At 37.3% G+C, this 16282-nt stretch overlaps 1 protein-coding gene across 7 annotated transcripts in view; it reads left to right on the forward strand.

The window, feature by feature from the left end:
* The first annotated feature begins 9313 nt into the window (after positions 1–9313).
* The window catches only part of LOC125662074 (intermembrane lipid transfer protein VPS13A-like), a 194987-nt gene continuing 188018 nt past the window's right edge, over positions 9314–16282 (forward strand). For 6 of the 7 annotated variants that reach the window (XM_056147826.1, XM_056147822.1, XM_056147823.1 and 3 more), the window contains exons 1-3: positions 9354–9571; positions 12927–12970; positions 13666–13708. In XM_056147826.1, the coding sequence (XP_056003801.1) occupies positions 9472–9571; positions 12927–12970; positions 13666–13708 (187 nt within the window). In that variant the 5' untranslated portion in view covers positions 9354–9471. Of the gene's footprint in view, positions 9572–12926; positions 12971–13665; positions 13709–16282 lie in introns of all 7 variants that reach the window. The other variant, XM_056147820.1, reaches the window with a different exon arrangement.

A 16282-nucleotide genomic window follows, 5' to 3' on the forward strand; every position in this document is an offset into this window, starting at 1 on the left:
ATCTTTGTAAGGGTTTTTGTAAAGAACTCATGAAAGGTGAAGATAACGAATAGTAATCAATCTCATAACTCCTACAAGGAGTACAAAATGAAGAGTTGCGGGCAAACATGAACCCCAGTACACACCAGGGGTAGGATCAGGTGCGTACTCATCCATCCCACAGGACACACCAGAGGTAGGATCAGGTGAGTATGTTATTTCTGTCTTTCACCCCCTGATGTTTCTGTTGCTCCCAGGTAAATCTCCCACCTTGTCCTCATTACCTATACAAGCTTGTAATCCTCCTCCTGAGGTTATTTCTGTTGCTCCCAGGTAAATCCACTTCCTCCTCACTACCTTTCCATGCTTGTAAATCTTCCACCTCGTCCTCGCTACTTCTTGCTAGCCAGCCTCAATCAATTGTGTAAAGCTAGAACTGTCATGATATATGCTATGCTTGTTGTATGTTTGGATGCCACGAAATTGGATATGATAATATACAGACATCCACATTGTAATTTGAGTTTAGACATTGTTAAAATGTTTTCATTAACATTTCCCGGATGAGGTTAATCACGTTTACTTTAGTGCAACAAGGTCACTACCCAGTAACAATATTTTAGCGTGGCTTAAACGATATTTAACACGGGAGGCCATTGCCCTTCCCGATTAGGATTTTCGATTAAATGACCCGGTTAAAGTTTTCACCATTATATAGGTAAAAGGTAAAATAACGAACAGTGATCAATCTCATAACTCCTATAAGCAATACAAAATAGAGAGTTGAGCAAACACGGACCCCTGGATATACCAGATGTGGGATCAGGTACCTAGGAGGAGTAGGCATCCCCTGTCCAGCTTAGCAGAAGATACACGGTTACCCATGGAATTTTTCCTTTAGGCACATGATATTCAGTTAGCCTGCTTTCCAAGGCCTTCCGATTGTGCAGTGCTTGCACAATCGGAAGGCCTCGGAAACCAGGCTACAATTCAGCATTAAATCTCCATCACGTGTCAGTTATTTCAGTACTTTGATTGTTGATATGGTTCAGTGTCATATCTAGAAAGGCATGGTTGTATAGGGTTGTACCCCCCACCCCTTCTTGGTTGAATATTTGATATTTTTTTGCAACTTAGGGGTCTTTAATCCCCCTTTTCGGGGGGCGGAAAAAGGTACCAGCTTAGGTCACACCTCTCTTTGAAATTTCCTGGATCCGCCCTTGTCGTTTGTCGCTCTATAGCATGCGAAATATTTGTGTTGAGATGCATCAGCCTTCATGATATACTTATATAAAATGGAAAATTCTGTCGATAAAATATCTTCTTTCGTTTTGGTTTGCCATTTAAAAATTTAGAGTTTTTCTACCTTGGTTTCTAAAAATGACGTTGTAAACTACTGCGACTTTCGTTATGAATTCTGTGAACTTTAGATAAAAAGTATATTGGTTTTTTAAAAAGATGTCTAGATACGAAAGCCGATAAGTATCAAACAAATTTTGTCTTGTAGATATTATGAGTAAAAACCCCGATATTAAAGAAAATGATCAGTTTCAATTTCTAGAGGGTGGGCAGATATCCTTAGCTTTGTTGATTTCGAGCGTACTACCAGGGACCTATATACTAATGTTAGTATATATAGCTCCCTGGTAACGTTAGTATATATAGCTCCCTGGTAACGTTAGTATATATAGCTCCCTGGTAACGTTAGTATATATATAGCTCCCTGGTACTACTTTCGCAATTGGAAATTTCAGATAGTCTTGTAATTCATAATTGTTTCTAGTTTTACTGTAAAAATGAAGAATGTGTTTTTATCAATCTCTAATGATGAAAGTTTTAGCTTAATTATTTCTCACTTTATCATTTGTCCCTGTCAATTTTCCTGTATGCCAGTATTATAAAGGTTATCATCTTCCAGTTAACGGCCATAAGTATTGGATTTTTAATACGATTTTCATCATCATGACTTGTTAGTCTTTTGTAAAATTTGAACATAGATGGGAGAGCTTTAAAGCAGATGGGGAATGTTCCAAGAACTTTGATATTTAATAGCTAAATTTGAAGCTTTTTTCAGTACACCCAAAATGGTCTATAAATATCAAGTGCTGTGTTTTTTTAAAGGTGTTAGTGTTAATAGTAAAGTCTGAAATCCAAATTTCAGAACCAAATAAAATGATAGGTATAAAATGATAGCTCCAATAAGAGCAAAAGAAAATTTTAAAAGAGTTTTTACAGATGATTTATCATAAAAGGGTAAGGAATTTTATCTGCATGCACAAAAGCTTTCACGGTCAGCTAGCTGTTCAGCTGCATATTTAAGTTTACCGTTACAACTGAAAATAATTTCCAAATATTTATATTCATGTGTAAGGTGAAGATAGCGAACAGTGATCAATCTCATAACTCCTACAAGCAATACAAAATAGATAGTTGGGCAAACACGGACCCCTGGACACACCAGAGGTGGGATCAGGTGCCTAGGAGGAGTAAACATCCCCTGTTGACCGGTCACACCCGCCGTGAGCCCCATATCCCGATCAGGCAAACGGAGCAGTAAGATTAATTATTGAGTGATTATAATAAAAACAGTGTTGAGCTGTGTCAATTTTTTTTTATTTGAGAAAATCATTGCATTAGCTTTATTAAGGTTAACAGTTAATTTTTCCTTCATGCAATATTCTGACAGTCTATCGAAGTTTGAAGGCCTTCTTTTGTAGTTGAGAGGAGAATTAAGTCATCTGCAAAGAATAAATGACCAACTTCAACATTTTGAAGTCTAGATGGGTTTGTGTTAAAATTCATAAGTTGTGAGTAGAAATCATTATTAAATATATCAAAGAAAGTAGGGGTAAGGGTTGTCGCCTTGCTTAACCCCACTCGTAGCCACAAATGGTTCATTATGTCTATATTCATCTTTGCAACAACATTTAGTTTTTGAATTCATGTGCTTTGTGAGATTGTAAAATTTTCCACCTCTGCCTTAAATATTTCTATATAGATAACATGAAAGTTCTGCCAATCTTCGGTGAAATTAACAAAACATGCATATATATGTTTTCTTTGTTATGTTTTGTTTTTATATTTGTTAATAAGAGTTTCTAGAATAAATATGTTATCTGTAGTGCGATGATTCCTCCTGAATCCAAATTGGTAGTTATTTGTTTCTACATTGTAAGTATGAGTTTAGGCGCGGTTCTGTAGAAGACCAATGAAGAGTTTACCTATACAGCTAACAACACTTCATTCTCTATAATTTGTTGGGTTACATGGGTACCAGGTTTATAAATGGAAGGTATCTATATACTAGACTCCAGTATCAAGGTATTTCCCAGATAGAAGGACTTTATTTAAAAAGCTTTGTTATTACAGATAGAAGTATGTTTGACTTTTAATAAATTCATTGAGTATCAAGTCTTGTCCTGCATGGTGATTTGCCACATTTTAGATTTTTAATACCAAGTTTAACTCCACTGTACGTAAAAGGATAATCAAGGGGATTAAGGTTTTGTACTTCAGAGTCAACTACATCTTCATATGCATTATTTCCCTTAGAGCATAAGTTTTTATTGTGGTCCATGAGCATCTGAAGACGAAATTGAAATAAAAGGTGGATATATGTTTTCCCTGAATTTATTTCAATTTAATCAAATAAGACTTCAGACTTCTGCGATAACCCAGGATCCCCCCTCCCCATCTGGATCCGCCACTGAACTTCTGCGATAACCCTGGAACCCCCACCCCCTGGATCCGCCACTGGACTTCTGCGATAACCCAGGAACCCTCCCCCCTCTGGACTTCTGCGATAACCCAGGAACCCCCCTCTGGATCCGCCACTGGACTTCTGCGATAACCCAGGATCCCCCTCTGGATCCGCCACTGGACTTCTGCGATAACCCAGGACCCCCCCTCTCTGGATCCGCCACTGGACTTCTGCGATAACCCTGGAACCCAACCCCCCTCTGGATCCGCCACTGGACTTCTGCGATAATCCAGGACCCCCCACCCTCTGGATCCGCCACTGGACTTCTGCGATAATCCAGGACCCCCCACCCTCTGGATCCGCCACTGGACTTCTGCGATAACCCTGGAACCCAACCACCCCTCTGGATCCGCCACTGGACTTCTGCGATAACCCAGGACCCCCCATCCTCTGGATCCGCCACTGAACTTCTGCGATAACCCTGGACACCCCCCTCTGGATCCGCCACTGGACTTCTGCGATAACCCTGGACCCCCCCCTCTGGATCCGCCACTGGACTTCTGCGATAACCCAGGACCCCCCCCCCTCTGGATCCGCCACTGGACTTCTGTAATGACAACAGACGAACCCTTTCAATATAAATTTTCTTTTCACTTTGCAAAAAATATGCCTTCTTCTATAAATGTAAAATCTACATTTTGATATGAAAAAATTGACAAGAAATATATTCACATTGTTTTTACCACTATACAATGTTGTCATGAATATTTAGTAAGAAGGGGAAAGGGGGGGGGGGGGTAACACCACATCCATCTGGACTGCTGATAGCATTATGTACAGATATTAAGATAAAGAGATAATTATTTCGAAATTAAGAGAAATATTCACATTTCCAAATTAAGGATTATCTCCCTCATGCATAGCTCTTATCCTTAAACGAATTTGACTCCACTTTTTGGGAGTTGAACTATGTTCAATCTCCCTGGGTCATCACGCACTTTTCTGCGCAGTAATTTGTATTGATTTGTATAGTGGTCGTCAGCGGGGGTTCTGTGTCAGCTGATTTACTCCTAGGTAAATCAACATAAACTTTTATAAACATCCGCCATTAAATAATCCATGTAACTTTTCTGAATTAATCTAATTTTGATAATTGACATGTAAATAAATGCAATGATATTGTATTCAAATCAATTTGAATACAAGATTTCGATCAAATTGATACTGATAGACATAGAAAAATAAAAGATAAGGTTGAAAATTGTCGTTTGTAGCGCAGCGTCACCTATAAACATTGATAGGGAAACGAACGACAACTGCACACAAGCCCTATTGACACCGTGGCGCGAAATATCGAATATGGTGCGAAACCTCAGAAAATTTACAAGAAATAACTCTACAACATTGTGTATGTGTATATATTTGTTGTTGTTTTTTTAATGTGATATAAAAATGCTTGATGTTACATGTAGATTGCATTAAAACACGTCATTCCCAGTCAACAATTTTCGATTGGGATCGGAATACGAAATAAAATTTCTTATATCCGGTGGCAAAGTGAAACTGCTTCATGCTTCAAGTTATTGAATTACGTAGTAATTGCACGTTACACATTAGAGAACTGTTCCTTTTAATAAAGAAAGTCACAAAATAGATACAAAATGAGTGTACCTTATTCATTACTGTTACCGAGCTTTCGTCGACTATAATCTCGAAATGGCGTGTTTCGCTGCGCTTGATGACGGTAAGGTCCACATTTTCTACGTGAGTAGTGTGATATTTGTTTATGAATTTTTCGCGCATACATGGTATGTCTCGGCTAGCAATAATGGAAACTTTCTCACCTATGTATGTAAAGACATATTAATCTCTATTTTTAAAAATGTAGAACACTTTTATCAAATGACAATGTTTGAAAACGCTTAGAGCCCCGATGTCAGAATTTCCTTTTCCAAGACATCAATATGTCAAATTCATTATCCTTTTTTAATAGTATGTACCATATTTTGTACCAGTTATCCATTTTGAATCCCTTATTACAATGAGATTTTGCTGCACTTTGTAATGTTTGAGTGGATGTCATGAGTGTGTGTCAAACAGAAATTTTAAGAGCATGGGATAAGGTGCTGCCATGTATGACTTCACTATCAAAGTTTAACCCAGTTGCCACAATGTTGAATTTATGCTGCAAAAAGGATTGGAAATTGTTCTGGTCAAAACACATTGTTTATTTGTCTACAGATGAAAGAGACATGAGGATTCTCCCTCACAAACTGAAAAAAAAATAGTTATGGATCTTGTACATGTATAGTTTATTAATCACTATAGATTTCCAGCATCACAAGTCTGATTCCACTATATGCTTTCCATACTGTCAGGTTCATTCACCCCCTGTTTGAGCCACAGTATAATATCCCAAATACCTTGGCAATAAATAACATTATTTGACTAGTGTTTCATTTTTAGCGGAGTTGCGATAAGTCGAACTCGGCTTATGATCTGATGAAGTGCCTTTGGGCGGGCACGCATCAACATTTCATTTCCGCACCATAGCTCTTGAGCAAATTATAGGATCTCATTCAAACTTAGATGGATTGTCACCCTCAGTAAGATGAGAAAGCCTATCAATTCTGGGGTCACTAGGTCAAAGGTCAAGGTCACTGGCTATAAATAGACTGAAATTTGGAGAAAATTTTGTTTTCCGCACCATAGCTCTTGAACGAATTATAGGATCTCAATCAAACTTAGATCGATTAAATAAGACAAGAAGCCTATCGATTCCGGGGTCACAAGGTCAAAGTCACAGTGGCTATAAATAGACTGAAATTTGGAGAAAATTTTGTTTTCTGCACTATAATTTTTTAACAAATTATAGGATCTCAATTAAACTTAGATGGATTATCGCCCTTGATGAGACAAAGAAGCCTATTGATTTTGGTCAAGGGTTAAAGGTCAAGGTCACAAAGGATTTAAGTCGGCTGAAATTTATGTACGCAAAATTTTGCTCCCTGCTTGATAATTCTTGAAAACTTTTCTGCCGGTTCCCTCTATGCCCATTCCTTGCGCAACTCGGCTTGTGCATTTCCGATGCCCGACAATTTTTAATTTTTTTGCATTTCATTTATTTTGAGTTATTATAAAATTATTTACCATTCCATTGATCCTCTACAGGACTGTAGTATACTCAGGTGACAGTTTAGCATATTGGACTACCTTTTCAAGTAATGAATCCTTAGAATTAGCTATAACTAGGATTAAACTTGAATGTATATATACAGGGGAAAAACTTCTTCATAACTGCAAGGCATTGATAACCATATTGATTTGAATGTTTGGGCCATAATATGTGGTCACATTTTTCATGAGAATATAAAGGGGTGAAATTCTAGAAAACAACAACACGACTTCAGTTACTCGAGGAGCGTTGTGGCCCATGGGCCTTCCATTATCCATGCTTGCTGTTGTAACGCTTTGAAAAACAACAACAGTTGATTTGTATCTAAAATCATAATAATATTCAGTCATTTATCCCCCTACCCTTCCAGTACTATCTTTTCTAACTGAATTTCCGCAATGTTCAACTCCCACGAGTACTTTAAGTACTTTGATTTAACACTTTGTTTTTCCCTATAATAGTTCTAGCAAGTTTATTGTTATTTCGGATTTCAAACATTTCGGTTGAGCATCACTGAAGAGACATTATAATTATGTCGAAATGCGCATCTGGTGCATCAAAATTGGTACCGTATAAGTTTTACATTCACGAGATTACAAGTACTTTGATTTTATCAAAATTACGAGATAACGACCTACATTTTGTTCTATTATTATTTTTTTTTTCACTCTTTCTCACTAGTGACTCCTCCCTACGGAAAGTAGGGACATTTGTATGTACACATAACGCTATCAACGGAATCTTTAAAACTCGCCAGTTACACAATAAGATTGATCACAGTTTAGTGAGAAGGGGTATCCCCACAGCCACCTGAAGTGCTGATAGCTTTATGTACATATATCATCTTAAGATAAAGAGATAATTATTTCGAAATTACGAGAAGTAATCACAAGATAAAAGATAGGGTACGTTAGTACGTTCATACGCCTGTCTTTAGACCCGTATTATGGTATAGCGATGTCTGTCCGTCCGTCCGTTCGGGGTTTTCTGGTTCTAATTTCATTTCTCTGTCACATATTAAGCTTCTTTATGGATCACTCTAGATATTGTTGCAATTTTGATCCAAATCGACCTCTTCTGCAGGAGTGTTTCCACTTTATTTAAAAAATTATTGTCATGTGGAGGGTACATAATTTGTCCGGTTAACTCCTCCCACAATTTTGAAGAGAGGACCATCTTGTCTGTATGGATATTGAAGATGTGCATGTGGCAAGAATTTTGATTTTCTTCAATTTTTGAGAAAATTACAGGTTGTTGAACTTAGTCCGTTTTGAGAAAATAATGCAAAGAGAGTACATGATTTGTTCAGTGGGGGGTGGGGTGGGGTGGGGTGGGGGTGGGGGGTGGGGTGGGTATGTACACATAACACTATCCATATTTCAGGTTGACCCCGAGTGTGTGTGGGTCATCCAGTTAAATATAAGTCAGGTATTAATGAACTGGATTAAGGAGTCTTACAGTTGATACAGCTATTTCTTGTTTAGTCCGGTATTAATGAAGTGGATTAATGAGTCTCACAGTTGATACAGCTATTTCTTGTTTAGTCAGGTATTAATGAAGTGGATTAATGAGTCTCACAGTTGATACAGCTATTTCTTGTTTAGTCAGGTATTAATGAAGTGGATTAATGAGTCTCACAGTTGATACAGCTATTTCTTGTTTAGTCAGGTATTAATGAAGTGGATTAATGAGTCTCACAGTTGATACAGCTATTTCTTGTTCTAAAAATATTGATTAGCAACACATCATTCTCATTGGACATTACAGAATTTTTTCATCATTTGTTAAACTATATAATTTTTTATTATTTTTAGTGATATATGTTTAAATATCAGAGACACTGTATACCTGAGAAACCAAGGACTGGCCTTGTAACACGGTACGATCAGGGTCAGGGTTAGGGTTAGGGACTGGCCTTGTGACACGGTACGATCAGGGTTAGGGTTAGGGACTGGCCTTGTAACACGGTACGATCAGGGTCAGGGTTAGGGTTAGGGACTGGCCTTGTGACACGGTACGATCAGGGTCAGGGTTAGGGTTAGGGACTGGCCTTGTAACACGGTACGATCAGGGTTAGGGTTAGGGTATTACTTCTTTTATCGTTTACATTTTCTAAACAAGAGACCACGATTTACTTTAAATTAGAAATTTTAGGGGGGGGGGGGTCACCTTAAATCCGCAACCGCAAGCATAGTGTGATAGAATAAACTCTTGTCCAGATTCTGAATAACAAAATATGGCATCAATTTTTGTTGTTTAAATTTGTTATGAATTCTATAAGTTTATAACATTGACTCTTAAAGTGATGAATATGACTTAAGTTTAATATGTTAATATGTATTTTACATTACATGGCTTACAACACTTACATGTGCTTTAGTGCCAATAAAATATGTAGTAAATAGATTTATGGCGTTCCATACAGTTATACAATTTTATCCGGAACACGAGAATCCTTCATTTCTATATCGTATCACGAATACCTGGTGCCCTCCCACGCCGGTGAGAGAACCAGTTTTATTAGCTTCACGCAAGCAGTCAGTCATTCAGTGTCACGAGAATCTGTTGCTAAATTAAGATGTAAAGGCTAGACACGAAAACTCGGTACAAAAACATCATGGTTTTCGAATCCTTAGTAGCTGACCTTATCAACAAATATCTAGGAGATTTCGTAGAAAATCTGGACAGATCGCAACTGAAGATCGGAATTTGGGGAGGTAAGCTACTCTCGTTGTTTTGCAGCATCCCGTCACGGTTGAGTGATGTGACAGCACATCTTGCGTCACGCTCAATCGATCGTCATGCATGCCCGCGTAGATGGATGAGAGTCGTGTGTCGCGAAACTGAAAATGCGGGTTGGCTGTCGTGTTGTTTATTACTCGGAAGGAATATAGATATGGCGCGGATCAAAGGGGTGTGTGTGTTTGTTGACGTTCTGTTCGGTTTGAATCTGAGTTTAATTCAGAAAACCCTAGATTTGAAAGTGATATTTTGTCACCCAATGTGAATATTTTTCAATTTCTATAATTTATGACTGTCACCAATGACTGCCACAAGGTTCAAAACAGATTCACGTGTTAGCCCCCGCCCCCCCTTTCCCGTCCAGCCGCCCGCACACGTGTGTGTCCCAAGCAAATGCTAAAAACATGGTCAACATGTGTCAATCAAAGTTTCTCTTAAAACATTTCATCATGTCCCTTGCATTTTAGGATTTTACTTTCACTTTTCACAAAACAGTTTACTAACCACTATCAAGATTCAAGAGTGAAAAGAAAAATGTAGTGGTTTTACTCTAAGCCTCAGAAAAGAATTTTGTTGGAGAAAATGAAAGTGAAAGTACAGAAAATGTGAGATAGAAGAAGAGTTCATCTCGATTTCGGCTGGGCTGGATATTTGCATATGTCTTCACCGAATCTCAAAGCAGTCCTTCATGATTCGTGTCTGGAAAGTTGCATTCAGCTTCAGTCAGGCCTAAAATAAAATATTGTTTGTTTGCAGTTGCTGACCGACCCACTTAAAATGTATCCGACTTAATTTTTTTTCCAACTATAAATTACTGATTTTTCCCCCCTCTCTTTCGATGTTTTCAGTTTTCTGGATATCTTAACTCTGTTTTTCTGTTAGAGTTTATATTGTCAATTAAACGCTTTAATTAAATGTAGTGTGCAGTTACATATTTAAACTGAAACTAACGGTAAATGTTATTTATTTAAAAAAAAAAAATTCTACCTACCTTACCACTCCCAAAAAAAGGTGGTTCGGCAACTGCAAACAAAGAATTTTTTAAACTTGGCCTCAGTTCTAACAATTAATTTGCACCTAAGTGACATTGGAACTTGCTTCAAATTCATATTAAGTTATTTTGACTATGTAGTATTGGACCTGAGTCACTGGACCTGAGTCACTGTACATTGGTCTTGAGTCACTGTAGACTGGTACTGAGTCACTGTGTGTGTCTTAAGTCACTGTAGACTCCAGGTACTGAGTCACTGTGTGTGTCTTGAGTCACTGTAGACTGGTACTGAGTCACTGTGTGTGTCTTGAGTCACTGTAGACTGGTACTGTGTCACTGTGTGATAGGAATTGGTTGGAATTTCATAATCGATGATTGGTTTACTGTAACTAATTAATAATTTCATAATCGATGATTGGTTTACTGTAACTAATTGATAATTTCATAATCGATGATTGGTTTACTGTAACTAATTAATAATTTCATAATCGATGATTGGTTTACTGTAACTAATTAATAATTATCTATTATAATCAGATTTCTAGAAATTCTGTAATAAAGTCATTTGACTCTAACCCTAACCCTAACCCTGAAAAAGTGTAAATAGATATTTTCTATGTTTGTATTTGTTGTTTCTATTGCTAAAATAGTGAAAATAAACAAAATAGTGAAAATAAACAAAATAGTGAAAATAAACATTTTCTGTGCGTAGTTGTGTTTCCTGTACTATATTTGCATATTTATAAACAAATGCAATTTTTGGAAGGGTCTGGCTACGTGCCAAAAACGGATGTCATTTACTTCAAGTTATATGCGGGCCGTATATTAAAATTACATATCATTAACTTTCGATGATCTGGCATAATTAAAATTCAGCAAAGAAAAATAAGGAGAGGAATTTATTTGATCAACAACAAAAAATATAAAATGATAAAAACAAATCTATTATCACCAATTAAAAATACAAAAAATAAATAATAAATTTTTAAAATAAATCCATTGTCACCAATTGAAAATACGATATGCATGTGTGCATAGTAACACTGGCCTTTGAAAGCAGTTTTATCTACATAATTCATTCATGGCTTTGTTAGTATCAAGATTCTCTTTGATGGCTTATATGTTTGAATCCAAAGTACGTTTCTCCGACGCAAATATGTTTTATTCCTCGTGTATGGATATAGACCAATGTCTTTCAATTGTGCGCCGCCAGTACGATAAACAAAACTTATTAAGTTATTATATATATACGTAATGGAAGGAATATTCTTTAAGAACTACAGTCATCGAGAAATCAAAATCTAAAATCAAATTAATTGGAATAAAATTTTCATAATCGAGCGCTTAGAATATGCTAACAATCGACTGACTTTCGATGATAATCGATGATTGGAACACGATGATAATCGATGATTGGAACACGATGATAATCGATGATTGGAACACCACTAAGGAGCAATCACTTCATATATCTATGTTTACATCTTGGGTTTGATGTGGTCATGGCATGAGCGATACTCGAACTCATGACCTCCTGGTTACTGTCTCTGTGGGCTGATTTCATTTGTCTGAGATCGGCACGTGCTGAATTGCGCCAGTCATATAAAGCAACACACTGACAAATGAAACAACCAGCCCAAACACATTTTGTCACGTTTATAATAAAATAAAATCGTCCAAAAACTAGACATCCCTTTTTTGTAACTTAGTCATAAGTAAAGTATAACTTTATTTGAAGAAGTGGTTCCAAACTCCGATAACTTAGTTATATCTTTTTCCTAACTTTTCTTAGTTACATAAGTTATAACTTAGTTATAACTTTTTTCGATGTGGGATAACTCATGAAAATTCCATGAAAGAATGAATGGAATAGAAACATGTATACAAATTAAACTTGGATTCTGTAAAAAAAAAAATTGAAATCGGATCATTCGTACTATTTTGTGAATTGTAATCATTTGACATTATTGAAGATGTGCATGGTTGTGCATGGTAAGGATATATGAATCTTGTGTGAACCACCATTTTTCATAAAGCGGCAAGGAATTTGTCCGTCTTCCGAAACCGGTGTCCAACGGCAGGTCAGAAGGGCAATGAAGTGTCATACAGGGTTATCAAAGGTCAACTGGCACATTCAGCATACGCCAGTTTGACAAATGAAATCTCATGTCTGCTTGTGCCGGATTTAGTATTGAAGATGAAAACGAATTGTCATTTCTAAGACTCTACAAATCTCAGCAGTTTGATGATTATATTATTTAGATTCCTCAAACATTCTGCTTACCATTTGGTGATTGTTATTTAGATGCCACTTACCATTTGTTTTCTTTTGTTATCAGGAGATGTTGTTCTTCAGAACTTGGACCTGAAAGAGAGCGCACTGGTATGTGATACAATTGTTTATAGACAGCAAGTTACGTGAAAAAGATTACGTTTATTTCATTGTAGCAAGTTATGTTAAAAAGATTACGTTTATTTCATTGTAGCAAGTTATGTTAAAAAGATTACGTTTATTGCAGTGTAGCAAGTTACGTGAAAAAGATTACGTTTATTGCAGTGTTGTGGGTGAAAGGTTAGACTCCTTGCCATTAAATTTACAAGATACACTAATCCCCGTTATCGTTTTCTACAGACTTGACAACTACTCCTTTTTTATGCTCCTTTTTTTCGGGGGAGCATATAGTCGCTGTCATGTCCGTCCGTCCGTTCGTCTGACCTAAAATTTCTTAAACCTTTCATCAGAAATTGATCAGAATTCATCACAAATATTCCGTCGGACAGGGATTCTCTAGGTCATTTTGGAAAGGTCATTAGGTCACTCAGAATATATATCTCATATTTGAAAAACAAAACTTTATTTCTACCGTTATTTTATTGATCATTGTGCGAGTCATTTGTCATATGAAGTAGTTCCAATTGGTTAGATGCAGTTTGGGGGACATCCATAAATTTTAGGGATACTCTTGTTGTCTTTTAGGATGATTTAGAGATACTTTTGTTGTCTTTTATTTTAGGATGATTTAGAGATACTTTTGTTGTCTTTTAGGATGATTTAGAGATATTTTTATTATCTTTTAGGATGATTTGGATCTTCCAGTGAAGATTAAAGCTGGACATATTGGTAAGTAATAGCTCACAAAAGATTCAGACACCACTTCTGAATCACTGATCGCGTTATATTAATGTATGTGACATAATGACAAAAAGACAGACACCGATTCTGAACGACTGGAAAATCCTCGCTTATCTCGTGGGTTTATCAACGTAGAGTGGAGAGTGTACAGAAATCAAAGAGAAATTTATATTTGTGTTGTTATATTGTATCAAATAAGTCATTGATTTAGTCATTAGATAACAAAGTGATCTTTACTTAATAGTCATTTTAATAATCATGAGACAGTGTGAGATACTGGTGTCTAGTAATCGTGAGACAGTGTGAGATACTCGTGTCTAGTAATCGTGAGACAGTGTGAGATATTCGTGTCTAGTAATCGTGAGACAGTGTGAGATACTGGTGTCTAGTAATCGTGAGACAGTGTGAGATACTGGTGTCTAGTAATCGTGAGACAGTGTGTGATACTAGTGTCTAGTAATCGTGAGACAGTGTGTGATACTGGTGTCTAGTAATCGTGAGACAATGTGAGATTCTGGTGTCTAGTAATCGTGAGACAATGTGAGATACTGGTGTCTAGTAATCGTGAGACAGTGTGAGATACTGGTGTCTAGTAATCGTGAGACAGTGTGTGATACTGGTGTCTAGTAATCGTGAGACAGTGTGTGATACTGGTGTCTAGTAATCGTGAGACAGTGTGAGATACTGGTGTCTAGTAATCGTGAGACAGTGTGAGATACTGGTGTCTAGTAATCGTGAGACAGTGTGAGATACTGGTGTCTAGTAATCGTGAGACAGTGTGAGATACTGGTGTCTAGTAATCGTGAGACAGTGTGAGATACTGGTGTCTAGTAATCGTGAGACAGTGTGAGATACTCGGGTCTAGTAATCGTGAGACAGTGTGAGATACTGGTGTCTAGTAATCGTGAGACAGTGTGAGATACTGGTGTCTAATAATCGTGAGACAGTGTGAGATACTGGTGTCTAGTAATCGTGAGACAGTGTGAGATACTCGGGTCTAGTAATCGTGAAACAGTGTGAGATACTCGGGTCTAGTAATCGTGAGACAGTGTGAGATACTTGTGTCTAGTAATCGTGAAACAGTGTGAGATACTCGGGTCTAGTAATCTTGAGACAGTGTGTGATACTCGTGTCTAGTAATCGTGAGACAGTGTGAGATACTCGGGTGTAGTAATCATGAGACAGTGTGAGATACTGGTGTCTAGTAATCATGAGACAGTGTGAGATACTGGTGTTTAGTAATCGTGACACAGTGTGAGATACTCGGGTCTAGTAATCGTGAGACTGTGAGATACTGGCGTCTAGTAATCGTGAGACTGTGAGATACTCAGGTCTAGTAATTGTGAGACAGTGTGAGATACTGGTGTCTATAGTAATCGTGAGACAGTGTGAGATACTCGGGTCTAGTAATCGTGAGACAGTGTGTGATACTCGTATCTAGTAATCGTGAGACAGTGTGAGATACTCGGGTGTAGTAATCGTGAGACAGTGTGAGATACTGGTGTCTAGTAATCGTGAGACAGTGTGAGATACTGGTGTTTAGTAATCGTGACACAGTGTGAGATACTCGGGTCTAGTAATCGTGAGACTGTGAGATACTGGTGTCTAGTAATCGTGAGACTGTGAGATACTCAGGTCTAGTAATTGTGAGACAGTGTGAGATACTGGTGTCTATAGTAATCGTGAGACTGTGAGATACTCAGGTCTAGTAATTGTGAGACAGTGTGAGATACTGGTGTCTGTAGTAATCGTGAGACAGTGTGAGATACTCGGGTCTAGTAATTATGTGTAGTAAAGAAAGATAACATATTTATATTATTAGACAGTGTCTCAGCCCCCTACCCCCCCCCCCCCTCCCCCATACAACAACCAAGGTATTCTTAATAATTCTGTTCCTAATAACTGATATTCTGTTGGTAAAAAAACTTATCTAATGTTCATAAAGTAAATTTTATCATTTGGCGAGAAAATATGTGTGTGTATTTGCATGTGTGTATGTGTATATTTACCTGTACGTACAAATTCACAATGTGATGATGTCACAAAATAAGGAGAAGAATATATTTTACACACAGTGTCCTTCAGCTCGGAGCTAAATGTCGGGGAAATTTTATCATTGGCACCAGACATAAAGACATCAGAATTAAACGGAGTATAGTAATTAATAATCACAGTAGACTAGTTATTAACGAGGTCACACTCATTAGGACATGACGACTTAATGACCTGATTGACAGGACACAGTTGTATACAGTACTAGGTGGTCGTTCTCATGTGACAGTTTTACAGAATTATTTGTATAGAGAGCTGAACACAATTACAATGATCAGATTAAGTAGTGTACAGCGTTTTCTGTAGATTAAGTAGTGTCCAGCGTTTTCTGTAGATCAAGTAGTGTCCAGTGTTTTCTATATATCAAGTAATGTCCAGTGGTTGTGTCCAATGTTTTCTATAGATTAAGTAATGTCCAGCAGTTGTGTCCAGCGTTTTCTATAGATTAAGTAATGTCCAGCAGTTGTGTCCAGCGTTTTCTATAGATTAAGTAATGTCCAGCAGTTGTGT

Source organism: Ostrea edulis, chromosome 8 (assembly GCF_947568905.1).
Source record: "Ostrea edulis chromosome 8, xbOstEdul1.1, whole genome shotgun sequence".
NCBI classification, from domain to species: Eukaryota; Metazoa; Mollusca; class Bivalvia; order Ostreida; family Ostreidae; genus Ostrea; species Ostrea edulis.